Source organism: Nannospalax galili, unplaced genomic scaffold (assembly GCF_000622305.1).
Source record: "Nannospalax galili isolate Female #2095 unplaced genomic scaffold, S.galili_v1.0 scaffold1687, whole genome shotgun sequence".
NCBI lineage: Eukaryota > Metazoa > Chordata > Mammalia > Rodentia > Spalacidae > Nannospalax > Nannospalax galili.
Genome location: NW_008357037.1, coordinates 224,367 through 237,087, shown reverse-complemented (window position 1 = coordinate 237,087; position 12,721 = coordinate 224,367). Strand labels below are relative to the sequence as shown.

The following is a 12,721-nucleotide window of genomic DNA, read 5'->3' as shown; positions in this document are numbered from 1 at the left end:
GAGAGAGAGAGAGAGAGAGAGAGAGAGAGAGAGAGAGAAGAGAGAATTGTTGGGGAAGACCCTCTTCCTGTCTTCTGCACCCCACTACCTCCCTTACCTGCCCCCTCCCCTTCAGTCATTCTCAGTCGGGGCCCAGATTCAACGCAAGTGCCCATCCCTCCCTCGGTTTCTGCTTGCCTTCTGCGTCCATCATCTCTTCCGTCTCTGGCCCTCCCAGTTTCTGTTTCTTGTCCTTCTGTTCCTCTCCAGCGGCTTTCTCTAACCCCTGCCTCTCTGAGCCTGCCCCTCTCTGTCTCCTTCCAAGGAAACTACCACTCTCCGTTGTCCCAAGGAAACTCCCTAAGCCAGCCCAGCACCCTGCAACACCTGCCAGCCAGCCCCCACCTCCTCTCTCCCCGTGCCCTTGGTCCCTTAAGTGGGTGGCTCCACCCCAAGGAGCCCCCTTTACTCACCCTTAGGGGCCGCACACCCCCAGCAGCACAGCACCAAGCACCAGGCCAGCGGGACCCTGCCCATCCTTGGGGACACCACTGCGGCAATCGATGCCAAACTTTCTTCAGAAGTTGCTGGGCACCTCGCTCAGGAAGGGGGCAGGGCCGGGTTGTCCCCGGCCCTCCCCCCAGCTTCGGGCTCCCAGGATTTGGCACTGCCCGCCTGGCACAGCGGGAGCCCCTCCGCTGGCTCAACTCCTCCGCAGCAGCTCGCCGCCTTCCCGGCTACCCTGCCTCCTTCTCTCCCTCCCAGACTTCTTTCCCCGCCTTCAGCTCCCCCTCTGCCTCCGCCCATCTGGGCGGGAGCCCAGGGGCCACCAGGACTTCGAGGGGTTAACTAGGAGAGGAGAGTACAGGATCAGCCTTGTTTTAAAGGGGCCTTGGCGCCTTGTAAGGAGGATGGGGAGGGGGAAGGGGACCGAGGCGCTGAGCCTGATCCTGGGCCCTGAGTTAGGAGGCTGGGCGCTGTCCCTCTGGGCTCTCTCAGGGTCTGGTAAACATTCCTGTAGAACTTCCACCCCTTTCAGCCCAAAACGCCCCCTTCACAGCCTCCACCCCCATCCCAGCCGCAGCCAGGCCTCCCTTGACTCCCCCTCACACTCGGGGCTGCTTGGACAAGGACACACACGTGCACACACGGCAAACACACACACACACACACACACACACAAACACACACACACACACACACACACACACTCTCACACCTCAGATGGCATTGATACAGCTGGGACAGGTAGAGACACGCAGAGGCATGCTGCCTGCCCACAGCTCTCCTTGGATGATCTGGGTCAGGAGCTTGCCTGCTGAAGTGTCACAAATGGAAGGTTGCTACTCGGTGGGCATCCTTGGGGTACACTCATCTGGGACATCGATGTTCACACCCACCCAAACTCACTCGGACATAGAAGCGGGAAGCCAGGGGTGACTGCAGAATGGAGTTGGAATTCCAGCTGTACCCCCTAACTTTGGGACCATAGGGGGTGGGCAAGTACCTGTCTTCCCATGCCTCAATATGTCTAGCTGTAAGATGGGGACAAGGACAGGCCCTGCTGATGTAGCAGGCTAGTGGGAGGATGATCTAGGTCAAAGCACAGTGCACTCCCTTGCACTAACACAGATGACAAGGTGCCTGGGACTTTGGGCATCTCTCAGAACTTGTGCTGCTAGCTCCCTCCCTCTGGGAAGAACTGAGGATCAGGGTCTGTGTACTGGCTCTGTTGCATGTCCACTCCTGTGCCCCTGGGCGTCTGACATAGAGGGCTCCAGGTCTGGGCATGTTCAAGGAGCCATTCAGCATCTAACCTCTCTTCTCTATTGATCAGATCATTGATCTGCTCTGACTTTGGTTTCATCTCCTGGTGTTTCTACCCCCATCCCCTTCTCTACAGCCCCTCCTCTCTTGCCCTACTTCCATTTTACCTCCCTTCAATCCATCTTCAGTTTAAGAACCAGGGGACTACTTCTGAGACACCACCCCTCCCAGTTTAACCTTGTCTGTCCTGACATCCATGACTTCCCACTGCCCTAGGGATGAACTCCTAGCTCATCAACTGGCCACTCAGGGTCCTAACCTTAACCACAGTCTTAGCCCTTCCTGTAGCTTCCTTGGACTGTCACTTGTGTTCCACTTCCATGATGGTCTCAGTATCCAACCTGCTACCCTATCTGAGCCTTGGAGATCCTCCTGAACACCCCCATGAGGATGTTATAAAGTTATAAAGTTCCATGGAGGACTCAGCTTTACAAACCTAGCCTTCATATCTCCCCACAACCTCACTCTGGTCCAGTGCTGTCCTTAAGCACCTGGATCCCAGCTGGGGTTTTCTCTCTGGGTGGTCTGAGTCTATTCTTTCCTCCAATGTGTGTCCCACTTAGCAACCACAGGGATGTTTCCTAATACCACATCTAACCCTTCTCTTCCTTGTCCCTAGCATGCATCCTTCCCCATCTCCCCCTCTCTCCTCTCTTCCTCTGCTTGCCACTGAGCTGTGTCCTCACCTTCTGCCCCAGCCTTTCAGACAAAGACAACCCATCTCCCCCTCTCTCCTCTCTTCCTCTGCCTGCCACTGAGCTGTGTCCTCACCTTCTGCCCCAGCCTTTCACACAAAGACAAAGCTTCTTACAGGTACCCCTCATATTCACTTGACCTTGTCCTCCACTTCCTAGGAAGCTTTCCCTTTCTCACCCAAAGAACCTCCTTATAGGTATTGGAGCACCCTTCTGTAGCCCTTTGTCCTAAACTCCTGCACTCAACCACATCTGTATCATCACCTTATTTCCTAGTCCCTTCTAGTCTAACCTAGCTCCACCCCACCATGTTCACTCTCAACACCTTTTTTTTTGAGGTGGAGTCTCACTATATTGCCAAGTCTGGTCTTAAAACTCACATTCCTCCTGCTTCAGCTTCCAGAGTGCAGGGATGACAGGCATGTGCCACCATGCCTGGATCATCCTGTCCTTTTCTTTAGGAACACTTTGCATGGGTTGTCACTATGGTTTTATGTCCCATGCTTGTCTCCTCTCTCTGATCTGTGGGTTCTGGAAGGACAGAGACTGGGGGTGGCTCATAAAATGCTAGACATACGGGGAACAATCTACAATGATGGCATTTTTAGGGTACAGAAGTCCATCCCAGGGCTGGGTAGGTGGCTCGCTCAGTGGGTAAATTGCTTGCTGTACAAGCATGGACACCTGACTTCAGATCTCCAGGACCCACATGAAAGCCAGGTGTTGTGGTGAGTTCCTGTAACCCAACATTAGGGGAGCCAGAGATGGTGGGTCTCTGGGGCTCACTGGTCAGCCAGGTTAGCTAAAACTGTGAACTCCAGGTTTAGTGAGAGACCCTGTCTCAAAAAATAAGGTGCAAAGAGATAGAGGAAGTTATCTGACGTCACCCTCTGGCCTCCTGACATCACCCTCTGGCCTCCTTATGCGCACACAGGGACATGTGCAGCTGCGTACACGGGGGCAGGAGAATCTGCACACACGCATATAACACACACACACACACACACACCACAATTAAAATATAAGTCTACCCCTTTGTACAGATACATCGAGGGTCTGTTCGCCTGCAGCTCAGTGGATCCAAAGGGAGGTAACATAGAAAACTTAAACCTGTGGAGTCATTCACTCAAGAACTTGAGCAGCTGAGGCAAGAAGATTGCAAGTTCAAGGCCAGCCTGGGCTACAGAGTGAAACTCTGACAAAAGCAAACAATCAAGAAATGACCTATGGGGGCTGGAGAGAGGGCTCAGGAGCTGGGAACACTTGTAGTTCTTCTGAAGACCCAGGTTCAGTTCCCAGCAACCACATAGCAGCTAACAACCCTCCATAACTCCTGTTCCAGGGGATTCGATGCCCTCTTGTGGTCTCTCTGGGCATTGTATGTGTGTGGTGCACTTACCTACATTCAGGCAAAACACTCATATGCATAAAATAAAAATAATAGTCAGGCATGGTGGCGCACACCTTTAATCCCAGCCCTCGGGAGGCAGAGGCAGGCAGATCTCTGTGAGTTCAAGGCCAGCCTGGTCTACATAGTGAGTTCCAGGACAGCTGGGGCTACAGGGAGACCCTGTCTCAAAAAGACCAAACAAACAAACAAACAAACAAACAAAAAAACCAAAACTATCCAACAAACCAAAAAAATACCCCCCCCAAAAAAAAACAAAAAGAAAAAAGAAACAGAAGTACTGGCCAGGTGTAGTAGTGCACACCTACAATCCAGCACTTGGGAGGTAGAGGCAGGAGCTCCAGAAGTTCAAGGTCATCCTTGGCCCCATAGCAAGACTGGGGCCAGCCTGGCACTGTATCAGCAACAGCAACAAGAAAATATTTGCTGAGCACCCGTTATGTGTCTGCGGTTTAACTTGAATTGCATTTTAGAAAATGAAGGACAGAAATGTCTCTTGAACTCAGAGTTGAGAGCAAGGCAAGTCTATTTCCTCAAAGACTTCCCACTCTTTTGAAAATATATTTATAATTAAAAAAAAAGTAAACTTCTCTATGGGGCTGGAGAGATGACTCAAAGGTTAAGAACACTGTTCTTGCAGAAGACCAGGGTTCAAATCCCAGCACCCACATGGCAGCTAACAACTGTCTGTAACTCCAGTTCCAGGGGATCTGACAGCCTCTTCTGTCCTCCACAGGCATTGCACGACATGGGTGCACTTACCTACATGCAGGCAATACACTCATATGCATAAAATAAAAATAATTAAAAATATATTTATTTATTTTGTGTGTATGAGTGTTTTGCCTGTATGTATGTAAGTGCACCGTGTGTGTGCAATGTCCACAGAGGCCAGAGAGGGCATCATATCCCCTGGGACTGGAGTTATAGACGGTTGTTAGCCCTAGCCATGTGGGTGCTGGGAATAGAACCTGGGTCCTCTGAAAAGCAGCCAGTGCTCTTATCTGCTGAGTCATCTCTCTAGCCCCAGGAGCTCTCATTATATTTATTTTTGTTTTATGTGTATGAATGTTTTGTCTGCATGTATGTAAGTGCACCCATGCCATGCAATGCCTATGGAGACCAAAAGAGGGCTTCAGATCTCCTGGAACGGATCTGGACTTATAGTTGTTAGCTGCCATGTGAGTGCTGGGAACTGAACCCAGCAAGCGATCTTAACTGCTGAGCCATCTCTCCAGCCCCAGGAGCTCTCATCCTTAAGAGACAGAAAAAGCAATCATAAAAATAATCATGAGGAGGTAAGTTGGACCTTGAGGGAACACAGAGCAGGAAAGGGAACAGCAAGGTGTGGATGTGCTATATTCAGAGCTTAGAGTTAAGGAGGGCCTCTCTGAGGTTAACATGGAGGGCTGAGGAAAATCAGCAAGTAAGCCATGTGGGAAGAGCATTCCAGGCAGAGGGAACAGTCAGTGCAAAGGCCCAGAGGCAGGCATGAGGAACTCTGGGGGCACCATTTATGCTTGGAATGAATGTGGACTGGGCAAAGGTAGGTAAAATAGGGATGAGTCTTGGTTCAGGGAGGATCTTGGTCTTTATTCTATGGTGAGAGGCTGAAGGGCTTTGGGCAGGAGAGATCGGATTTGATCTGGTTTTATTTAACTATTGGTATTCAGTGCTGGGAATTGGATCTGGGACCTTGTGCAATCATGCCAGTAAATTCATATTAGACAAGAGCTATATGGCTGAGCTAAGCCCCCAGTCCCTCACTGGCGATTTCTAGACAAGTGCTCTGCTGCTAATCTGCATCCTCAGTTCTTGGTTTTTTGAAACAAGGTCTTGCTTTGCAGTCTGGGCTGGCTTTCAACTATTGATTCTCCTGCCTCAGTCTCCTGAGTGCTGGGATTACAGAGGTAGGGCACCATGTCTAGCTGGTAAATTAATTTATCAATTAATAAATAGAACCAGGGCTGGAGTGATGGCTCAGCATTTAAGAGCACTTGCTGCTCTTGCAGAGGACCTGGGTTCAATTCCTAGCACACACATGGTGGCTCATAACTGTCTGTAACTCCAGTTCCAGGGAATCCAACACCCTCTTCTGACCTCTGTGGGTACCAAGCATGTACATGGTACATATATGTACATACAAGCAAAGTCATACACGCAAAATAAAAACAAGTCTTTATCTTGAGCATGTTCACACACACCTTTAATACCAACACTCTAGAGGCAGAGGCAGACAGATCTCTGTGAGTTCAAGGCCAGCCTGGTCTTATATATAGTGAGTTCCAGGCCAACTGGGACTACAGGGAGACCCTGTTTCAAAAAGACCAAAAAAAAAAAAAAGCATTTCTTTTGAATCCAGTGTATTTGGCAGGGACCTGGAACAACTGATAAGAAGTCCTTGAAACTTTCTCAAGGATTGTAAGCAGGGGGCGGACCTCATTTGTTGGGGTGTGAATAGGTGTCTGGGGATCCTGAGGTGTACATGGGGGTGAAACAGAACCAGCCATGGCAGCAGCTGAGGAACCTGGCTGGGTCCCAGGAGGGGTGGGGCGGGGCGAAGCAGGCACGACCTTCAAATGTAACAATGTAACATATGTCTGGAGAAGTGGTTAGCGTGTGTGGCCACCTGTACTGTTGGCCCTGTCTCCATCAGGGGCTGGAGACTCGGTTAGACCGGCAAGAGTGCCCTGTGTACAAAGCTGACATCAGCAGAGAGACGGCTGTCCCTCTTTATTGGTGTGTGAGGGACCCAGAAGCCCCAGGACCCCAGATTGAAACCGCCACTCGCCCCCAGGGCCAACGACCAGTTCCAGAGAGCAGAGGGGGCTCCCAGCCTTTTGGTAATACTGGGGCTTTCACCTCTCTTTAGCGCTTTTCTCTTTGGCTTTTTCACCACCGACTTCAATGCCCATGAGCCTTTTCACAGGGGTGCAGGTGTGGATCTGGGACAGGTCATCAGGCCTCTGCAAGAATCAGTATTTGGGGGGTGGTTCCTGCTCATCCTTCCTTAACTACTGGACCCCCTCTTTCATAATCCTTCTATTTCTGTTGACTGAGGCCAGCCCTTGCCACCCTGGGAGGGCATGGGAGGGGGAGTGACAGGGGAATGACCCCTGTACTCCTGGCTCAGGAGCACTGTAACCCCCAGCTCTGGAGGACAGACTAAAGACAGACGTCTTATTGTCCTTTCTCCCAATCCTTTGATTTTCCCCAGATTTCTTGACTTGAAGTAGAAAGGTAGGCTAGGCTCCCTCTGACTCTCCCTCATTCCTCTTGTTGATTTAATTATTTTTCCCTCCCCACTGTCTATGAGTTCTGACTCTAAATGTACCCTCCCCCATCGCTCACTGCCTCCTTTATTACACATTCAATAAAAAAGATGAAATGTGAAAAAATTAAAAAATACAAAAATCTTTACAAAATAAAAAGTAAATAGAACCTAGGCCCTCACACATGCGACATGAGTGCTCTACCACTGAGCTACATCCCCAGCCATCTACTGGGTTATATCTTTACAATTTTTTTATTATATTTTAATTTTTTTGGTCTTTTTGAGACAGGGACATGGGTAAATATATTTTATTTTTATTTTATGTGTATGAGTGTAATGCCTGCATGTAGATAGGTGAATGCATGTGCAATGCCGGTGGAGGTCAGAAGAAGGCATCAGATCTTCTGGATCTGGAGTTACAGACAGTTGTTAGTTGCTACATGGGTGGTAGGAATTGAACCTGGATTCTCTGCAAGAGCAGTCAGTGCTCTTAACCACTGAGCCATCTCTCCAGCCCCTTATTATTTTTATTTTATGTGTATGAGTGTAATGCCTGCATGTAGATAGGTGAATGCATGTGCAATGCCGGTGGAGGTCAGAAGAAGGCATCAGATCTTCTGGATCTGGAGTTACAGACAGTTGTTAGTTGCTACATGGGTGGTAGGAATTGAACCTGGATTCTCTGCAAGAGCAGTCAGTGCCCTTAACTGCTGAGCCATCTCTCCAGTCCCTATTTTAAATTTTTAAGTATTACATTTATTTATGGGGGGGGCACATGCCATCAATGCATGTGGAGGTTAGAGGACAACTTTTGGGAGTTGTTTCTCTCCTTCCATCACCTGGTCCCTGGGATTGAACTTGTGTTGTTAGGCTTGGTAGCAGGTACCTTTACCCAACGAGCTCTCGATGACCCAGCCACTGGGTTTTAAAGGATCTGTCTACTGAGGCCATTATGCAAAAGATTGATGGGAGATTTCCTAACAGATATCAGGACCAGGCATACCAGTCCCAACTGTCATGACACATGGGACATATTTTTGTGATGTAATGCAGTAAGAAAGGGTGTAGCAGTTCCACTGAGGAGTTCTTGCCAGAATAAGCCTGAACCTGATCCAACTTCTAGTTTATAGGAGATTCTGGGAAGAGAAGACATGACACGCAAAGATGCCAGAATATAAACAATTCTACAGGCAAATGATCCCATTTACTTAAAATATAAATGATAAGTAGGGCATGGTAGTACATGCCTATAATCCCAGCAGCACTCAGAAGGCTGAGGCAGGAAGATGGCGAGTTGGAGGCTAGCCTGGGCTACAGAGGAAGACTGTCAAAATATAAAATGAAATAAAATAGGGTCAGAGAGATGTCTCAGTTGGCAAAGGTGCCTGCCACCAAGTCAGACGACTTGAGTTCAATCCCTGGGATTCACATGGTGCAAGGAAAGAACTAACTCCCAAAAGTTGTCCTCTGATTTCTACATGCAAGCAGCCCCCCCCAATAAATAAATGAACAAAAATAAAAAACAAGCACAGGGCTAGAGATATGGCTCAGTGGTTAAGAGAGCTTGGTGCTCTTTCAGAGGACCAGAGTTCAATTCTCAACACCCACACTTGGCAGCTCACAACTTCCCAGAACTCCAGCACTAGGGGATCCGACGTTTTCTGGCCTCCGTGGGCACTCAAAGCACCTACACACACACACACACACACACACACACATGCATAAATAAATTAAAAATAAAGAAGAATAAAAGGATGAGGGAATGGTTTCAGATTTTAAAAATGCAAGAGATAAGTCAAATGAAATTTGGATTCTAATTTCAACAAATTTAAGTGCAGCATGGTGGTGGCTCATGCCTATAATCTCAGCACTTGAGAAGTGGAAGCAGGATTGGGAGTTCAAGACCAGCCCTTTACCAGAAGTTACATAGTAAGTTCCAGGCCAGCCTGAGCTTCATGAGTCTTTGTCTTGAAAAACACACAGAATGGGGCTGGAGAGATGGCTCAGTGGGTAAGAGCACTGGTGGTTTGGAGAGGACCAGGGTTTGGTTCCCAGCACCTACATGGAAGCTAACAACCATCTGTAACTCCAGTTCCAGAGGATCTGACACCCTCTTCTGACCTTCTCAGGTACCAGGCATGCACATGATGTGCATACATACATGGCAAACACACACACACACATATCATAAAATAAATCTTTTAAAAAGCCGTGCAGAGGCACAGAAAATATAATACAAAACTAAATATAGCATAAAATACATTTATAGAGGCTGGTGAGATGGCTCAGCTGAATGGGTAAAGGTGCTTGCCTGCAAACCTGACAGCCTGAGCTTGATCCCTGGAACCCATATGGTAAAAGGAGAGAAAAGTTGTCCTCTGCCTCCTGTGGGAGTTCCATGGCATGTGATGCCCACACCTCTTCCCAACACAAAATAAATAAATGCATGTAAAAAGGATTAAAAGAAAATACATTTATGAGGTCACCAGGGAAATGTAAACACTGCTCTTATGATAAATGCCAAAGTGAGTCATGTAGTTTTGACTTTTCAAAAATAAACTTTACCCGAGTGTGGTGGCTCATGCTTGTAACTCCAACACTTGGGAAGCTGAGGAAGAAAATCCCTGTAAGTTCGAGGGCAGCTCAGGCTACACAGTGAGTTCCAGGATAGCCTGGGCTATAGAGTGAGACTCTGTCTCAGAACAAAACAAAACAAAATGAGGGGCTGGAGGGATGGCTCAGTGGTTAAGAGTACTTGCTGCTCTTGAAGAGGACCAAAGTTTGACTCCCAGCATCCATGTTGGGCAGCTCACAGTCACCTCTAACTCCACCTCCAAGAGATCCGAAGCCCTCTTCTGGCCACTGATGGCACCTATACACATGTGCATAGACACATCTCCACCCACATAAATAAAAAATAAATCTTTAAAAAAAAAGAAAGGAAACCTAAATTTTAGGGTAGGGGATGCAGTTCATTGGTACAGAATGGACTTAGCATGAGACACTGAGTTCCATCTCCAGCATTAAAAAAAAAAAAACATGAATGTTCAGGCCAGAGTGATGACTTAATGGGAAAAGTTGCTTGCTATGCAAGCTGGTGACCTGAGTTCAATCTCCAGAACCCATATAAATTGGGTGGAAGGAGAGAGCTGACTCTACAAAGTTGTCCCCTGACCACAAGCAAACTGTGGCATGTGTAGCCACATACTTATATAGTGTACATACACATACAACAATGAATAAAAATAAAATACGAGTGTATCTAATGTTATTAAATTATACACATCTCTAAAATATTATGTAGTTGTGTGTGGATGTTGTGGGGTATCCAATCCATAACCTCATGTTTGCAAGATAAGTACTCTACCAACCGAGCTGGATCCTTGCTATTTTTGTTTGCTTTGAATCAGAGTCTCACTATGTAGCCCTGGCTGGCTTGGAATTCAATACATAGACTAGGCTGGCCTTGAACTCACAGAGATTCTCTGTGAGTTCCTCTGCCTCATGCCTCAGGCTTCTGCCTGAGTGCTGGGATTAAAGGCATGTACCATCATACCCAGAAATCCTCAGTAATTTTAAGGTGCTTACTATACTCTACTAATGAACTATGTCCCTAGATCCATGCTAAATGACCACAGTAATTGTATATAATTTTTAGTTTGGTGTTCAACAAGTCTTGTCTGTTGTTGAAGCTGCTTGAAGTTTATACTTTTTTATTTGCTATTGAAATCACCCTGGTGTCAACTTTTTATTTTATTTATTATTTTTATTTTATGTGTATGAGTGTATTGTCTGCATGTATGTGAGTGTACCAGTGTCGTGCAATGCCGCGGGGGTCAGAAGAGGGCTTCGGATTCCCCTGGAACTGGAGTTAAGGACGGTTGGTAGCCACCATGTGGGCGCTAGGAATCGAACCCAGGTCCTCTGCAAGAGCAGTCAGTGCTCTTAACCATTGAGCCATCTCTCCAGCCTCCCTGGTGTCAACTTTTATGTTGATATGAGGTCCATGGTTATTTTTCTTTGAAACAGAGTCTTGAGGTATAGATCAGACTGATGTAAAACTCATTCTGTAGTCCAGGCTGACCTTGACCTTACGGTAACCCTTCTGCCCGAGTCTCCGAAATGCTGGGATGATAGGCATGCACCACCATATTTAGCACCATTCCTCTTAACATGTTTGCTGATTCCAGATGTTCCTGGATGTGAATTCTGAGTGCAAAGGAAAAGCAAGTCATTGCCTCAGTTTTCTTAAAAAGGAAAAGCGTTGGGCTAGTGAGATGGCTCAGCGGATAAAGGCACTTGCCATAAAGCCTGACAACCTGAGTTTAATCTCCAAGGCTCACATGGTGGAAGGAGAGAGTGGACTCCCATAAGTTGTTCTCTCATTTCCATACAGGAGCTGTGGCATGTGTGCACACACATACAAACTCACAGAGTAATAAATAAATGTAATTTAAAAAGCACAAGCCTTAACACTCATTTGATTCCTAATTAAGTTCCAGAATATCCCACATTTGTTTTGCAATGTTGGGCATGGAATGTAAGGCCTCCTACATACTAGGCAAGCCCACTTTTGCTGGGTGAGGCCCCTAGTCCCCCACTGGTAGATTCTAGGCAGATGCTCTACCATTGAATTATGTTCCCAGCCCGTCACTGGGGGATTCTATGCAGGACCTTTGCCACTGTGGTACATCCTAGCCTCTACAGTTATTTCTTTGACACCTATTAACTCTTTTGGGGGGTACTTTTGAGAGATGGTCTCCCCATAGCCCCAGCTGGCCTGGAACTCACTATGTAGACCAGGCTGGCCTCGAACTCATAGAGATCCATCTGCCTATGCCTCCCAAGGGCTGGGATCAAAGGCGTGTGCCACCATGCCTGGCTTGACACCTGTTAACTCTTTAAATAGCAAATCCTCAGCCAGGCAGGGTGTAATCAGATAGGAAATGTCAGTTAGGATCTGATTCTACTCTCATCTTCTACTACAGAATTTAAGTCAGTAAGGTGATATCATGGAAAACATTGAAAAAAAATTCTGTGTATGTGTGCCTGTTTGTGTAAGGGTGAGAGTGTGCCATGGCATGGGTGTGGAGGCCAGAGGACAATGTTGGGTATAGGTCCTCACCCTCCACTTTGAGACAGGTCTTCTGTTGTTTACCGTTACCTAATGCCAGGCTAGCTGATCTGCGAGCACCCACCGATACCTGTGTCTGGATCCCACCTTGTCATCGGTATTACTGGGATCACAGACACCCACTGCTGTGTCTGACTTTTTGTGGGGTCTGGGGATCCCAACTCAGGTCCTCATACTTGTGTGGTGAGTATTTTACCTACTTTGTCATCTCCCCAGCCAGGAAGATTTTTTAAAAGATGGTACAGGTCTAGGTAGCTCAGTTGGTAGAGTGCTCTCCTAGTGTGGGATAAAGTCCTGCATTCAGTTCCTAGTGCCATATAAAACCAGGCATGGTGATGCACACCTGTCACCTTACCAATTGGGAGGTAGTGGCAGGAGGATTAAAAGTTCAAGAGTAGCTTTGG

The 12,721-nt window shown here is 47.6% G+C and overlaps 1 protein-coding gene across 4 annotated transcripts in view; it reads right to left on the bottom strand.

Annotated features, from left to right (window-relative positions):
- Positions 1 to 769, bottom strand: part of Axl (AXL receptor tyrosine kinase) — a 31,493-nt gene extending 30,724 nt beyond the window's left edge. For 3 of the 4 annotated variants that reach the window (XM_008854986.3, XM_008854987.3, XM_029557131.1), the window contains exon 1: positions 453 to 769. In XM_008854986.3, the coding sequence (XP_008853208.1) occupies positions 453 to 516 (64 nt within the window). In that variant the 5' untranslated portion in view covers positions 517 to 769. The remainder of the gene's footprint in view (positions 1 to 452) is intronic. The other variant, XM_029557132.1, reaches the window with a different exon arrangement.
- Positions 770 to 12,721: the final 11,952 nt, after the last annotated feature.